Here is a 17,037-nt window from a genome sequence, read left to right on the forward strand (position 1 = left end):
GTATAGTGGTGTGCACCGCATGCAAAGTGTTTAATAAGCCTTTATATTCCCGCTGGAGGAGAGTTATCGCTGACGAATCTTGAACTAAACGCTATTGACAGATTGACGGATGCTGCACGTGCTTGGTAAAGCCGTCTAGCTAATTCCGGTCACCATTAGCTCTGCCGGAAGCTCTGTGTGTCCCGCCTCCCCAGGGGCAGCTAAATCAGCGTGCCCATGACAGGCTTTCTGAGTGACAGCCACGCCCCCCAATCAGAGTTTTGTAATAACCCCATTCAGTGTAGGTCAACTCCTCCCATAGCTTGGAGTACATTAAAATGTCGCTATGAGTGAGAGGGTGAAGCCATGTTGAAGCAGAATGCTTCTTGTAACATCAACTCAGCCCTGTGAATATAATTCTATCCAACCAGGATGACTTCATCAGTCAAACTTTGCCACCAAATGTAGCATATTTACTACGTATATATAAAGTAACTGTTTTGGGACAGGTGTAGGCCTACACAATTTGTAGGACACGCAAACCTTTTGAATTTTAACACAGTTAGACCTATTCATATTTGAGTGGAGACCAGAATATCACATCACTACAACATATATATAAATGATAATGGACTTCTTTTGATATAGATAATTATAATTATAATAATATAGACTAGGCCTAGGTGCTGATACTTGAACAAATTCATGCAAAATGGTCAATTGATGGGGATTGGTTCTGTATTTCTTACCTATAGTAAAGCATGACCATACAAAAAACATGGGATTTTTATGTTAAGTAATTTCCTTGACCATCTGTATCAAAACAAAATAACAAAATATCACATTTTATATGCAATTGAAGGTTTATTTATAATATTTGTTATTTGTAATCAACTGGAATTATTATCCATCAAATGTAATTTAACGGAGAGAGAACTCCTCAGCAGTTGTCTCAGCACGGATACAAGGCTTTCTGAAAATAAATAAATATAAACAAAGTGAGTGTTGAGTTCATTGCTTCGGTTAATTATGGTGAGCCTTTACAGTTTAAAACATGAGTTGGACTTCGGCGTTAAAGCCTGGCCTATAGCCTACGTGAAGCAATTAAACATGCATGTCACCATATCGTTGTCCCTAACCTGTAGAGTTTCATTCATAAAGGCCTCGGTTATTTAAATCTACATTTTCAGGAATTTTCATTTCAGTTAGAAGCGAAATTTCGTTATAAAATACTTCTGCTGCAAGATTATAGCCTACTAATTTTTGCAATTACACTTTAGTGTAGAAAAACATTACACTCAGTTTTATATTATTAATTCCGTTTCATTATTTAAACGCATCCAAACACTCCAGAAGAAGTAGGAGGACAGCCAATTAAATCCTGTTGTCAATATAACTTTTATTTTGCTTTCTGTTGTAGGCCTACTCTTACCACCGCACAACATAAATAAGTTGATCATGCATTGTCGTTCAACCACCTCCTCCCAACTCCCACAAATCTACTCGTCCGGCACAAACTGCGAAGGCATTCTAGTCACCTTGAAATTTCCTCTGCTATTTCCCAATTAAAAGCTTAATAGCCCCGGAGACGGACTTCATGTGGTGAAGTTTACCGGGCTTTTATTTTCTAAGCCGCACACCTCGGATCCCATTATTTGCTTGAATAAACCTTTTTACGGTTGGAAATAGGACTCGGGCCCGTCCGGTGTTATGTTTCAATGCCCTCTATTAGGAGAGGAGGGGAAGGGACATATCACCGTCCTAAACATTTGCACCTCGCTCCAAAGGAGGTTTTATAGTGCTCCACGTTTAAGCGGCCGTGTGTAGGTTTAATCATCTAAGCTATGCAAGGTTGTGCTGAGGTGAGAATGCAGATTCTATTGTAGAATGGTTGAATCCTTGAGGGCCATATGTGCCTGTAGTGAGGTGCATATGGGGAAAAACGTCCTTTGAAGATAAGCCCTCTACGTAGACATTGATCACTGCATTTTAATTGAACGTGTTTGCTCAATTGATTAAAACGAACATACGTTTAAGTACGATTATTAAGAGGCCTCGGCCCACAAAAAAATGGATAAGCTATAGACGGCACAACTTTTTTTAAGATACAATTCCCTTTGCAGTTTCTTTTTAAAGCCTGTACATTGGTTTATAACGCTTTGACGCGTGTAGGACTATGTTCGAGGCATAATGATGCGTAAAGTCTGCAAGTGTCCAACCATGGCCTGACCCTTCTGCGCCGCTGCAGTTTACTTGCGAGCGAGTGACGTGTGGAGTGACGGGCCTTTGGTTACTCAGTTCCACAGCGCGTGTCAATGTGATGCATATCTCATCCCTCAGGCCGGTTAGAAAGGTGGATCCTCCTCTCCTCCTCCTCCAGGCCGACACCTCTTCTTATCATCATCCTCGCGCGTGTAACAGCAAGTTACCAAGGGGCACTGCTTCTGCACTGTCACGCCTCCGTCCCGCGCACTTGTGCTCTGCAGAGCAGCTCAGCGTACGCTGCACGCATCAGACTGACTGACTACTGGCTGCGTTTGATTGGGAAAAAATGAACGGCTACGGATCCCCCTACCTTTACATGGGGTCCCCCGTGTCGCAGCCGCGAGCGCCTCTGCAGCGGACCCCCAAGTGTGCGCGGTGCAGGAACCACGGGGTGCTGTCGTGGCTCAAGGGCCACAAACGCTACTGCCGCTTCAAGGACTGCACCTGCGAGAAGTGCATCCTCATCATCGAGCGGCAGCGCGTCATGGCGGCGCAGGTGGCGCTCCGCCGGCAGCAGGCCAACGAGAGCCTGGAGAGCCTCATCCCCGAGTCACTGAGGACCCTGCCAGGCATGGCCCTATCCGGGGCGGCCGAGGGCGCCGGCAACAACAACAGCCCGGGAGTGAGGGGCGCTTCGGCAGAGCGGGACTTGGACCTGAGGTGGAGCGAGGCTGACCAGGCGAACCACGCACCACCGTGCACCATGGGTAAGAGCTTCTATAGAGTGAGGACTAGTACGGGGCATCTTCAAAGAGATATGATATATTTAGGTCGGTTATCATCTCCAAGAGCTAATGCGTGAAAACAAATAATAGCCTAAGAGAGAAAACGAGACTGCAGGCTTATCCATTGTTTTTTATTAATTTGTGCTTTGAAATAATTCATTGTCCAAATAAATAGATGGTGCAGAATTTAAACAATTAATTTACGTTTAATGCATTAAACGTAAATTAATGCTTGTGTATTGGCCTGCTTTTCTGACTAACGAAATATCTAAATACAATTCAATTAATTTAGGTAGTACCGTTTTGGTTTGCAGCCTTTTCAAATATAACGTAACACCGATATACCGGATAACTTAATCTTAGTTTTATTTAGTTATTTTAAGCGTGATAAGGCTTAAAACCGAGTAGGCCGAGGCAACTGAGCTTAGTTTATTTTAATTTGCTTTTCTTAAGCCTATCCCTGATTTAAAAAGAAATCGCCATTTACATAATCTATTATCTTTAAGTTCGTTTTAATTTCATTCTTAAAAAATACAAAGATAGCAATGGAAACATTGTGAGTCAAATTATAGGCACAATTTGTATTATTCATGTAACTTTTTGTGGTATAGTTGTTTGAGTAAGAGAAACATTTCAGAGGGTGATCAATCTATGTATCAAAATTTAGGCTATTGGAATCATTATTTTATTCCTCACCTTTGTATATGTAGATATAGTTATGCAATGTAAATATACAATGAAACACAACTTCTGGTGCATTCGATAATTCGATTTCTCCCTGTTACATGAACTTAGTTTATATACGTGCGATCGGTTTGATATCGTGACAGAAAATAATTCCAAAAAACCTGAATATGCTTAATATTAAATATTTGGTATTTCAAAATATTTTGTGTCTATTTTAACCTAAACATACCTAAAGAATACCCAACCTAACCTTACATAACGGCAATCCTTACCCTACCTTAAACTAACCCGTATTCTAGCAAACGATACCTGACATACCCACCTAACTTAGCCTGACCTAGCCCGGTTATTCTCTACATGCATGTGATCCCACAACAGTTTGAGACTGAAGCTGAACACAAAACCATGAAGATCCTCATTGAATTCACATCAGCCCCATTCTATGTTTTGATGAATGGCGCAGGCGGTTTAAAAGATTACTGTAATCAATGGTGGACAGGGCAAATCGAATGTAATCGCCATCATTCAACCAGGAGGTCAACTTTGGATGAAATGTTACCAAGCAACAGGCAATCTGTTTACAAAGTGTGGTCAAAAGCCATCGATGGCGGATCGCTCAACGTCAGCCAGTCAGCACTTTGTGTGTTAACGTTTACGGAGAGAGGTGTGGATCGATGTGCTTGAGAGACAAGTCGACCAGCCATGTAACTTTCCTCTATATCAGAGTACTGATAGACCCTATAGGATCAAAACACCAGGGGGCCCGGCCATGTTACCTTATATCAGAGTGCTGATAGACCCTATAGGATCAGAACACCAGGTGGACCGGCCATGTTACCTTCAGAGTACTGATAGACCCTTTTGGATCAGAACACCAGGTGGACCAGCCATGTTACCTTACTCTGTATCCGAGTACTGATAGACCCTATAGGATGAGAATACCTGGTCAGTGAAGGTGTTGGTGTTTAAATATGTGTGTGTGTGTGTGTGTGTGTGTGTGTGTGTGTGTGTGTGTGTGTGTGTGTGTGTGTGTGTGTGTGTGTGTGTGTGTCTACGTGCATGCATGCGTGCGTGTGTATCTGTGTGCGTTTGCTTCTGTGTCTCTGTGTGTAACACATGGTCAGTGTAGATGTTTAAATCTGTGTGTGTGTGTTTGTGTCTGTGCACACGTGCATCTTGTGTGTGCACGTGGGAACGTTGCGCGTGTATCTGTGTGCACGCGTGTGTGTGTTTGATCATGATCCGGTTCATTTTATTAGGAACGTTTTCTGATCGGATTGCATCGTTTGTGTGTTCTTTCTGTTCACAAGGACGTGTTTTGCTCTGTTATCTCACTGGATTATATTCAACGTAACGACCTTTCCTCCTGTCCCCTTCCCTCCCCCCCCCAGACCCAGAGGACGGTCCCGGGGAGGCATCAGGGGGGGACCACGGGGGCAGCACCGGCAGCGACAAGGAGCCCGACCCCGTCAGCTCCCCAGAGGCGTCCAAGCCCAGCTCCTGCTACACGCCGGAGCCCCCGGACCCCTCCCCCCACCCCGACGCGGGCCGCTACGGGGGAGCGGCCAAGCCCCCCGCCCCGGAGCGCCACCCCAAGCCCCCCGAGAGCCCCCCCGCGCAGAAGTACCCCGGGGACCAGAGCGTGCTGATCGAGGGCCTGACGGGCTCCGTCTCGCTGCCCCTGAACCTGCGCGCCAACCGGCCGCCCCTGGACGTCCTGAAGAAGATCTTCCCCGGCCACAAGCCCCCCGTGCTGGAGCTCATCCTGCGGGGCTGTGGCGGCGACCTGGTGGGGGCCATCGAGGTGCTGCTGTCCAGCCGCTCCGGCCCCGAGGCGGCCGGGCCCGGGGGCCAGCACCACCACGTGGACCGCGGGCCCCCCGAGCACGCGCTGGTGCTGCCCCCCGGCGGCCACGCGCTCTTCGAGCACGCGCTGGGCTCCTACCACCCGGTGTCGGCCTCGGCCAAGTGGTCGGTGGGCTCGGCCTTCCGGGTGCCCGAGTCGCTGCGGTTCCCCGTGGAGCCGCCCGCCCAGGGCCTGGCGTCGGCCGGGGGGACGGTGCTGGGCGTGCAGCACCCGTCCTTCCCGCAGCCCAGCCGCTACCCCCTCATGCTGCGCAACTCCCTGACGCGGGGCCCCGGCGGGCCCTTCATGCACAACGACGTCACCCTGTGGAACACCATGACCCTGCAGCAGCAGTACCAGCTGCGCTCAGCCGCGCAGTACGTGTCGCCCTTCGGGCCCGGGGCTCCGCCCACCCTCTCCTCGTCCTCGGCTGCGGCAGCTGCAGCAGCGGCGGCGGCAGCAGCGGCGGCGGCTATCAACACGGGGGGCCCCGTGTTCCGGGGCTCCCCCCTGCTCCTCCCCACCGCCAGGTTGTCGGGGGAGGAGGAGGGCGGGGGCTGCCCGCTAGGGGGCAAACCCGGGCTGTACTCTCCCGTCGACGAGGAGTACGACGAGAGGTCGGATTCGTCCGACTCGCGCGTTCTAAGCTCGTCCGCTTAGGGGCCCCGGAGAGCCACAGGAGGGCCCTTCTCTAGACGCAGAAGGCCTGAGGGCCCCTGAAGGCAACCCAGTGGAAAAACACGATGGAGATCACCGTCAAAGACACAGAGAGAGATTCTTGTTTGAACTGAGGTGAATTCAAACCAAAATCCCCCCATGGGAGAAAAGACTATGACTAGACTATATTAGCTTCGGACATCAACATTATTTTGCTGTCTGAGTGTCTTTTGCCAGGAGGGATGTGACCAAAAAGTATCATGCATACCAGAATGTGATGATGATGAACCACGTTGTTTATAAGAATGAATACTTTATGTCCTGTAAGCATGTTAAGTGAGAAAATGTAAAAAAAAATATCATTGCATGTCAGGATTAGTCATGCCTGAATAAATGTGGGGCAGAGCCCAGTGCGTCCCATGAATGTGACCATGGTCGCTCCTTCACTAAAACAATCATGTTGCATTGTAGACGGAGGGCCGATCCACGGGGAGCATTATCCGGGCGAACCAGGATAACGGGATAACGCCTGGATAACGTTCCCCGTGGATCGTGTGGGGACGAGGACTGAGATCCTGTAGACGGACTGCTGTAAAGGGATTTTTAATTTGTATTTAAAAAAGTATCTGTTTATTTAATAAAACAATACCCAAATGTACCCAAGTGACATGTGTGTGACTATTTATTTTCAGAATGTATTTAAAAAGGGAAAAATGCACATTCATGGGCCTATAGGTGAATGTACCAGATTAAGTTCATTTCCGTTTGTAGTCCTTTACCTTTATCCTATTAATCAATATTATTAAAGATGCTTAGACTTATGAATGTATCTGAAAATGCTTACATATTTTACGATCTTGTGTGGGCTGCTATTAACTGCAGAAATATAGGCTGCATTTGTTAAAGACGAAAAGATTGGCATCTTTCATTGCTTATTTAAAATAAAGTATAAATCGATAAAATAAATAGTATGCCTATAAGTGTGTGTGTGTGTGTGTGTGTGTGTGTGTGTGTGTGTGTGTGTGTGTGTGTGTGTGTGTGTGTGTGTGTGTGTGTGTCTGTGTGTGTGTGTGTGTGTGTGTGTGTGTGCGTGTGTGTGTGGTGTGTGTGTGTGTGTGTGTGTGTGTGCGCTTGTGTGTGTGTGTGTGTGTGTGTGTGTGTGTGTGTGTGTGTGTGTGTGTGTGTGTGTGTGTGTATGTGTGTGTGCGTGTGTGTGTGTGTGGTGTGTGCGCGTGCGAGAGGGAACGTGTGGGGGCGTATATAAAAAAATTGATTGGCGCTTTCTGCGTTTTCTCCCTACTATGCCACACGGCACATCGGGTGCACAACAGCTCCTATGGCCATAGATTGAGAGCTAATGGTGATAATAATTAGTTTGGCCTGATACACATTTTATTGCAGTTACGTTCAGTTACTTGTTTATGCACTTCAAACGTTATTATATATTTTTTCCGCCGTTATTATTTTTCTTTAAGGGTCAGTGATTCTGGCCGAACTGAAGTCTACAATCCAATGGCGCCCCCTAATGGTGTTTTCTAGACATGTTTGATGAACTTGGAATAGATTTGAAAGTAGGTTAAAACGTACTATTTTGATCTTAAATATGATACATCCATCATATTTATTATCGTTATTAATTATCAAGCATATTATTTTTTGATTATTATAAGTAGTATTATTATTAGTAGCAATTGTAGTATAAGTAGTAGTGGTGGTAGAAGTAGTAGTAGTCGTAAAACGAATTTACATCAAGATTTACATCAATTATTTACATATCTTTTGACAGGCACTGACCTTGAAAAAAAAGTATTTTCTTGGCCAGCCAGCGTGAAGTGTGAACACAACACCGACCCCCCCTTGTGGACAATAGAGGAACGTCTAGTGTTTCATGAGCAAGGTTAGGACGATAGCTTAAACTATAATACAAAATGAGAATTGTAGCCTAAATTAATTCGTTTGAACAATAGTCAAGGTAAGATTTGATAATATAAACAAAAAATAAGTGATGAGTCATTGTGCCTTCCCTACTAATATTTACAAAACGAATTTATAATTTGAATAACTGCCCTTTGTTTTTATCAGGATTTATGCATAAATATATCTTGGCCTCTACTAATATATTTATTTTTATATATATATATATATATATATATATATATATATATATATATATATATATATATATATATATATATATATATATATATATATATATATATATATATATATATATAATCATTTCCACCAGACGAACCTGATCCCGAAAGCGAATGAAGCGACGATTAGTCCGGGATCATAAACCTGCAGGCCGAGGATGCCTGATGTTGGATATTCGCCATTGAGGTCAACAAGGGTCCCACTTCCCATGCAACGGCAGCCATCAAATGGAGACAAATGACGGCTGGCATGTTTTTGGGTTATTTAGCCGGTCGCATGTGTTGTCAGTCCATCAGAGGCTAATTAACATAACAGGGCCGCGGTGATCCCACAGATCTCTTCTGTCTATACCCAGCTCGGGTTACTCTAAAGCCCCCCCGTCCCATGCCCGGCTCCCGGGGAAACAGCGGGACACTTCCACGCTTGCTGTTGTTTCCATCATGACGATATATAGGCCTACGACAACAACAACATGTTGGAAAAGTGTCTCAAAATATGACCACATAAACATCCACTCACTTTTCTGAGGTTGTGTTTTATTTTTATTGTGATTTATTTGACCATAGCCGTATAGACCTAACGTTGTGGAATAACATAGACACATAGCCTAATGAGCTTAAAATGTGGCCCTAATTGTTATATAATGACAGGACGATAAAATACCACAACGACCCTTCCTCAGAAAGTGTTTTTTCCCCCTCCCTCCTTGCATGGTCTAGATTTTGTTACGGTGACCCTAACCGTTTTAACATACGCAATAGGCCTATCTCACAACTTCCTGGTTCGGCGTTCGATTTTGCCTTCACCGGGTAAAGTGACTTCCGGTAGCGTAGTCCATGATATTTGACAATGGCGCGGTCAAAAAACAAAAGCTTCTGTTGTGTACCTCTATGCGCCAATTCAAAACAAAAACAACCATATTTACATTTCCACGACTTCCCAAATAATACCCAATACAGCAGTGGCGATCAGACGGAATGAAGGAGTTAATTTCGTAATTCAGAAGGGGAGTACACTGGTCTGTAGTCGGCATTTCTCAGCGGCTGATTATGACGACGGGAGTGCTACGCTGAATACTGGAGCTGTTCCTAGTCGTTTTGACTGGAACCGCTACACCACAGCCCCGAAAAAAACACACGTGTATAAACGGGTGTCAGCTCGAAAAGCTGAAGGAGAGGACAAAACACAAACGGACCGGAGAGGTACCGGGGAACATGACTACGCGACACGCCCCCCTGCCGGTAAGTAGATGTGTGCTAACTAGCTGTTATGTCTGTTATTTGTGTTCAACACTTGTTGGGCTATTGTATAATTTTGCCAAACATGGCATGGTTAACGTTAAAAAATTCAATCAACATCAGACGTACTGTTAAACTGGGGTTGCATATTAATTCAGATTCAGCTTTATTGGCCAGGTTTGCGAACAAACGAGGAATTTTACTTTGGTTTTTACTCTATGTACAACACTCAACCTATAGTTAATACATAAAAAAGAAAAACAGAAAACAGTACAAATAAATTTAATAATAAGAAATATAAATAAACTTAAGTATACAGAATAACAATACAATAAAAAGAAAGGGTGAATACGAATGAATGGTAATGAAGACTGATTTGTCTTCTTTTTTTGTAGGTGCACTCAGTCTGTTTTGCCCCTCAACACAATATATTCTTTATTGGAGCAAAGCACAGAGGATTGGACAAGAGGCGATTCCAACACCACGCCCTTCAAGGAAGATTCCAGTCATTGATGAGTTTTTCATCTACTGTTGTAGAGTAGCAACTGGCCTTAAAGAACAGGTCATTGCTGACATCTTCCAGGTCAGCACAGCTGAGATGGTACCAACTCCAAGCTGGATATTCCCTCTAGGATGTGGGACATCAAAGGGCGAAACGTCAAATAAAAATGTGACTGTTTTTTTTTATATTGTAGTGATAACAGATGTATTCTAATATGCATCTTTTCATAATGAGCAAGTTTAACAGAGTGCAAATTGCAAAACAAATGTCTTACCAGCATACGCTCTGTAGAGTGTGGACTTGACTCCAGTCTTCCCCACCGACTTGGGTTTCTTCACCACCAGGTCACTCACAGCCTCTGGGTAGATTCCCTGAGGCGAACAACAATACAGGAAATGCTCATATACTCTAGACAAATACTGAAGTGTATGATTTGAACAGAGGACACAACAGCACACGTGGGTTCGAGGTCGATGCCACATCTGTGGTTGACTGGTACAGGCCAGGGAAGGTGGAACCACATCAAGGCCCAGCTGCACATAATGCGCTGTCTGGAACAGCAGAGCGGTTATATGGCTACAGAAGCCTTTTCCCGCAGCACAGCTACAGCTCTGAGAGACCCAGTTGTCCAACAGCCTCCAGGGTGATCTGTGAACACCATAAGAATTGAGTTACTGAACTTAGTAGGTAGGACCTTGATATAAGGCCATTGGAAACTGGCAAGGAGCCTGCAACCGCAGAAAAGCCATGTACAGTTCCGTGCAAAACTCTTGGGCCACCATTACATCTGTTGTTTTAGCAATGTTATAACATGAACTAGCCCAGATGTTGGTCCTTTTAATGCACTCAACACATTTCCTTTATTTACGGCTTGTGCCTTAATGAAGAGGAAGAAAAATACATAGGTCTACTCTGTACAGCCACAACATTGCAGCAAGCTAGGTGGGCCAAGTCTTAAGCACGCTACTGTTTGTAAGAAAGAACAATGAAAATGATCTGAACTTCAGAAGAAGAGGAAAACTGCAACTGCAGTTGTTATTCCAGACAGACTATCAAAACTAACAGACTTGGGCCAACGGGCCCTAACTCAGCAGAAACCTGTAGTATGTGGGGCTCCTCATCGAGCGGTTGCATCTACCTCTCACTACCACCTTTCCATCAACTATATTTGACACTTAGCATATACATAATGTTAATAATATGTCGCTGATCGGAAGAAAACTGGTCAGCAAATAACTAGCTGAACCTATCCTTGGCTAAACGAATGCTAAAATGCTAACGCTACACACGGAGACTTCATAGCCACCATGGCTAATTATATTCATAATATAGTCTACACGTAACAAATATGATCATTTCACACACAGACAATATTTCTGACGATTTATATGGATCGTATATGGTTTGCTTGTCATCACAAAACATGAATGAGCAAGGCGGCCATTGAGTACTGACAACAAAACACCTTAGACAACTTACCTTGATTATTGTGTACAAACTCCTCCACAAAAAACTTGTACCCCTTTGTCAGCCTGGGCTGTGGTGTTGCTGAGTGTGTCTCCACAATCTTCTGCACATCTTCGAATCGCAATTTGGGAATACCCACCAGGGAAGTGGCGAAGAAACGATCCATTTTTGCATTGACGGCAATACAAAAATGACTACGCCGGAAGAATGTTTACCCGGTGTGACGTCATTTCCGATTTTTGTGAAATAGGCCTATTGGGTTATATGGGTTCTAAAGGCCAAGGTCTATAAAGCCCCCCCCCCCCTCCAAATAGGTGGGTCAGAGGAGGGGCGGGGGGGCTGAACACAGACAACACATGTCACCTGGACATCTCATCCCCACAAACCTAGTGTGTTTTGAAGACCGAGAAACCCGTAGGAAGATCAAAGCATTCTTTATTTGGAAATTTGCACCATGGGAAGCTCTGGGGGTATGGACTCTCGTAAGCGCGGCAATAAATTAAAAAGAGACAAGCGAATGGCAGAGCTGCACCTGCACGCCTGACGTCTTCACCACGTGGGAGGGGGACCCCGCGAACGCTCGCACACTCAAGAGGGAGAAAATACCTCATGTAATAGGCCTGTACGACGCTGTAATTGTACATTATAAGCCGACAAGAGATGGACAATAACAGCCATTATAGGTGTTGCATTTGTTTGGGAAACTGAATCTCGTGTATTTTGTTTAAGACTTTGAAAGATGATGTTGAACAAACGAGGCATGTTTAGGCCTTTATCGTTACAATTATTTGATAGGCCTACTATGCCTAATAAAAATAATGATATAAAACATGATAATAATAATAATGATAATAATGATAATAGTAATAATAACCATGATTAAAATAATATTAATCATAATAATAATACCATTTATAATACTACTAATAATAATCATAATATATCAAGTTTTACGTCCAACATATCCCTAGAAGCCTTCGCTAAGTAGGCCTTAGGTCAAGTCCCACATGTAATCCATTTTTAACTTTAACCTTGCTTTGTACAGAGTCATTGAACAAAAAGGCTTTGTCACATGTCACTTTTATAAATATACACACTTTGTCATCGATGGTCATTAATGTGTGACCCCATTGTGTTTTAAGTGTCCAATTGACCAAAATACCCAAGACGTCAAGAGCTCTTTCACCAACAGGATAATGCGCGTAATCTCGGGGAACGCGTTTGGAAGGAAAAAAGAACGTCCGCGCCCTCCCTTTGACTCCGGACAGTGAGTTATTAATCTTGTTTACTGTCCCGCATGCTGACATGCTGTTTTCACAGGCACACAGTTGTTGTGACAACATTGTAATCGTCTGCGAAATCTGCACTCGGTTACTTTTGTCGACTCAGTCACCTGAAGCTTGTATACACCTCCAGCTCCTTCAGGTGGAAATACCTGGAGGGGTTCTTCTGAGATCCGCATTGAAACATGGAAGTCAAGACAATAGCCGAAATAAGAGTCATCCATGATTTTAGATTGGCCTCATAAAAAATATGGTTTTCAACTGAGAGGGTTCCTGTGCTTACAAGAGTAAATGCTGTAAATGGGATTACAGAGAAAAACCTTCACTTTATCATGTATGATACATAGGCTAACTATAATAAAATAAATAGCCTAACAGACCCAACCTATTAATAAATACAAAATAACGATTTTATATCAATCTAAATGTTTTCATTGCATTAAACAATATGCATAGTGTCCGCTGAACAATGCTTGTACTATTAGCTCTTTGTGAAGGGTCCGGGTCGTTTTAACATTTGCTTTGTGGGCAACAATTCAGTCCGTTGTAGTGCGAAGTGCGCAAATAATTCCATTCCATTCTCCTGGACGACACTGGTCCCAGCCAATGAGACCTCTGCTTTAAAAATGGGGCCAATCACAAGGCCCACAGCGCTGTAGCCAAATTCTTCAAAGGGGTGGCGCTTTGTGTCGAGCCTTTGAGGAAAAACGTGTAACCTCAGCGGTGACACCACCAGTGCAAAGGTTCGTGCGTAAAGACGCGTGTATACCTGGAACCAGGATAACTGTCTCTCCTCCCATGAAGAACAAACTGCAAAACACTCTGGAGTTATTTCGTGATCCGCTAAAGTACAGACTCTGTGTCCGACGCCGGGCTGCCGTACAGCACCACACAAATAGCAGCGCGTCTTTTGGATCATCATTACGCGTAAGTTATTTTTTGTTTTATTGTCATTAACATCAATATGCTTAACATATCAGCAATCAACGGAGATTAAACATTATCACCACCTTCTTGTCAAACTACGGCCATCCAACATTTATATCTTTACAGATAATCTCGACGGGTTATTCGGAGGTTTTTTTTGGTTGAGCCAACATCATGACAGACAGCGCCGGTTGCGAGTTCGAGATCGACGTGGAAGGACTGGAGACGGAGAGCGACGACCAAGCCGAGTCCTCCGGCTCCACGGTGTCCGGTGCCGCGGAGGAAGACGATGAGGTCGGACGCATCGAGGACACCAGGGCCCCCAGCAACAGCAACAGCAGCAGCAGTAGCGTCCCTGGCCCAGGGGACCAAAGGAAACTAAGCCGGACGCCAAAATGCGCGCGGTGCAGAAACCACGGCGTGGTGTCTTGCCTGAAGGGCCACAAGCGCTTCTGTCGCTGGCGGGACTGCCAGTGTGCCAACTGCCTGTTGGTGGTGGAGAGACAGCGGGTCATGGCGGCACAAGTAGCACTCCGGAGACAGCAAGCCACGGAGGTGGGTTATTTGTGTGTCTGTGTTGTGTGTGTGTTGTGGTGTGTGTGTGTGTGTGTGTGTGTGTGTGTGTGTGTGTGTGTGTGTGTGTGTGTGTGTGTGTGTGTGGTGTGTGTGTGTGTGTGTGTGTGTGTGTGTGTGTGTGTGTGTGTGTGTGAGAGAGAGGGAGTGTGTGTGAGAGAGAGGGAGTGTGTGTGAGAGAGAGGGAGTGTGTGTGAGAGAGGGAGTGTGTGTGAGAGAGAGTGGGTGTGGGTGCTGTTCACGGACGACAATAAACACTCCAGCACTGTCACGCATCAGCTAAATATATGTATGGCGTTTGACATATTTGGACAGATCAAACTCCTCAAGTGAAGAGTAAAGGTTACGGACATACAAAGAAGTTTAGTTTGGCTGAAGTGAAAACTATAATTGTTGTGCAATAAAATAGTGTAACAAAAATGGAATAGGCCTATGTTATTAGAAGGCAAAGCTCTCCGGAAAAAAAGTACACAAAAGTACACATTTTCAATCAAGTATCGGAGTATTCAAAATGCACGCAAAATATATGTAAATTGTTGTAAATATATGAGCAATGTCAAAATGTTTATCTGTGTTGTCATTTCAATTCAACAGGACAAAAAGGGGATTACTGGGAAGCATATGCCATCAGAAAGGAGAACGATATATCAAAGACAAATTCGACCATCAAGCATGCTCGCCAAAAGTATTCTTGAAGGTGAGCACCGAGCTTATTCATTAATTGTTGATTTTTCTAATTAATCTGCACGATGCTGTCGTCGGTGGGAATGCACTTACGGAGTAGAACGGATAGCTTGACTTGTCACTTTAATGTTTTAATTGCAGCCATTATTAATTCAACATTATTTGTATATTATTAAGTCACATTTATAGAATTAGAAAATACTTATCATCTGTCATCATTTCTGAAATTGTATGAAGTGTATTATTTAGTAAGTATTCATTGTTTATTATATATGAAAATAAAATTGATAGGATAAATAAATGGTTTAACCACAATAGTAACGAGTTTAACTGTAAACAACATCCTCATAGTCCCTCGTATTAATTGATTGAATATTTCATAACCATATATAAAACAATCTCTAACCCTCATTTCATCATAAACAATACCCAATACACATGTTGCACATGTGGCACAATGAACTCAACGGTTGTGTGTTGCGCCGCTGCGCTGTGTGTGTGTGTGTGTGTGTGTGTGTGTGTGTGTGTGTGTGTGTGTGTGCAGGCTACCGCCCGGTCCAGTCCGACCCCTACCTGTCGGGCGGCTCTTCCTCCCTCCCGCCCCCGCTGAGCGACCGCATGCGGAAGAGGCGGGCCTTCGCCGACAAGGAGCTGGAGAGCATCATGCTGGAGCGCGAGTACAAGGAGCGGGACCTGATGGAGAACGGCCCGGCCTCCGCCTCCCTCCACTTCCCCGGGGGCATGGTGCACCACCGCCACCACCACCACCACCACCACGCCGCCGCCGCCGCCGCCGCCGCCGCCGCCGCCGCCGCCGCCGCCGAGTACAACTCCTACAAGACGGCCTACTCGTCGGGCCCCACCATGGAGCCCCAGCTGCCGTCCCACAAGGAGCTCTGGGGGGTGCTGAGCCCCGGCTGCCTGGATGTGTCCATGCAGTACGCCGCCGCCGCCGCCGCCGCGGGCGCCGCTAACCTGGAGCTCATCTCCTCCAACGTGAGCGTGGCCACCACCTACCGCCACTACCCCCTGGGGCACGGGCCCCGCGGGGGGCCTCTGGTGCCGGGGCCCAGAGGAGGAGGAGTAGGAGCAGGAGGTGGTGGTGGTGGAGGAGGAGGAGGCGGGGGGCTGGTGATGTGGCCCCGCGGAGCCGTGCCCCCCGCCGCCAGCCTGGGCGACGCGCTGGTGTACCAGCAGTGCCTGCTCAACGCCAGCGCGCTGCAGAACATGAAGCCCGGCGCGGCCTGGGAGCCCCGGGGCCGGCCCGCCGCCGGGGGCCCGCCCTCGCCAAAGCAGGACGTCGGCGGCGTCGCTAAGCTAGAGGCGCCGCCGCCGCTTCGGGCGGCAGCGCCGCAGCACTCCCCCGCGGGCCCCGCCCCGTCGCAGGGGGAGGCCCCCCACCAGGGGTCGAACCAGGGGCCGAGGAGAGAGTGCTCGGCCTTCTCGCCCCCCAAGCGGGCCCCCTTCGAGCAGACGTTCCCCGACCGCCCGGGCGGCGGCGGCGGCGGCTCCCCGAGCGCGAGCCCCGGACGCGGCCTCAGCCCGGGGCACGTCCTCAGCAAGCTGAGCAAGGACAGCGCCCAGATCACGCTCTCCATGAAGAGGAACTCCTTCCACTCCCTGATCCAGCACACCCTCAGCGAGAAGGTCTCGCCGGGGCCCGGGCCCGGGCCCGGGGGCCTGGAGCTCAGGGGCCCCTACTGCAAAGAGCTGCTGGAGGAGGCGGCGCGCAAGTACAGAGAGGGGCTCTCCGCTCGGGACATTCAGGCCGTCAAGGGCTCGGACGGGTACCCCAAAGACTCGCTGTCTAAGCCGCTGGGGACCAAGCTGGGCTCCGGCGACTCCCTGTCGTTCTCGGTGGAGGCCATTCTGAAACGGGCCCCGGCCCCCGTGAACCGAGCCTTCCATTAGAACCCCCCCGTCCCCCCCCCCCTCCCCCCCTCCCCCCCCCCTCCCCCCCTCCCCCCCCCCCCCTCGCCCCTCGCCCCGTCCCTCATCGAGCGCCACACTTTGCACTATACGTGGCAGTTGTTGATTTTTTTTTTTT

At 46.7% G+C, this 17,037-nt stretch overlaps 2 protein-coding genes and 1 long non-coding RNA gene across 3 annotated transcripts; 2 read left to right on the top strand and 1 right to left on the bottom strand.

Annotated features, from left to right (window-relative positions):
- Positions 1 to 2,318: 2,318 nt before the first annotated feature.
- On the top strand, positions 2,319 to 6,817 carry dmrt3a (doublesex and mab-3 related transcription factor 3a). The gene is made up of 2 exons (XM_030359568.1): positions 2,319 to 2,951; positions 5,048 to 6,817. The coding sequence occupies exons 1-2, from the start codon at positions 2,531 to 2,533 to the stop codon at positions 6,160 to 6,162; spliced, it is 1,536 nt and encodes a 511-aa protein (XP_030215428.1). The 5' UTR covers positions 2,319 to 2,530; the 3' UTR covers positions 6,163 to 6,817.
- A 3,250-nt stretch (positions 6,818 to 10,067) lies between these two features.
- Positions 10,068 to 11,665, bottom strand: LOC115545580 (uncharacterized). Its single transcript, XR_003977126.1, has 3 exons — positions 11,536 to 11,665; positions 10,331 to 10,704; positions 10,068 to 10,182 (listed from the first exon to the last, which is right to left on the bottom strand). It is a non-coding gene; the product is annotated as an uncharacterized LOC115545580 (long non-coding RNA).
- Positions 11,666 to 13,482: 1,817 nt separating this feature from the next.
- Positions 13,483 to 16,920, top strand: dmrt2a (doublesex and mab-3 related transcription factor 2a). Its single transcript, XM_030357677.1, has 4 exons — positions 13,483 to 13,733; positions 13,860 to 14,288; positions 14,901 to 15,003; positions 15,535 to 16,920. Exons 2-4 carry the CDS (start codon positions 13,908 to 13,910, stop codon positions 16,899 to 16,901), a joined length of 1,851 nt encoding a protein of 616 aa, XP_030213537.1. The 5' UTR covers positions 13,483 to 13,733; positions 13,860 to 13,907; the 3' UTR covers positions 16,902 to 16,920.
- The last annotated feature ends 117 nt before the right edge of the window (positions 16,921 to 17,037 follow it).

The sequence above is a fragment of the Gadus morhua genome, chromosome 6, assembly GCF_902167405.1.
Source record: "Gadus morhua chromosome 6, gadMor3.0, whole genome shotgun sequence".
Classification (NCBI taxonomy): Eukaryota; Metazoa; Chordata; class Actinopteri; order Gadiformes; family Gadidae; genus Gadus; species Gadus morhua.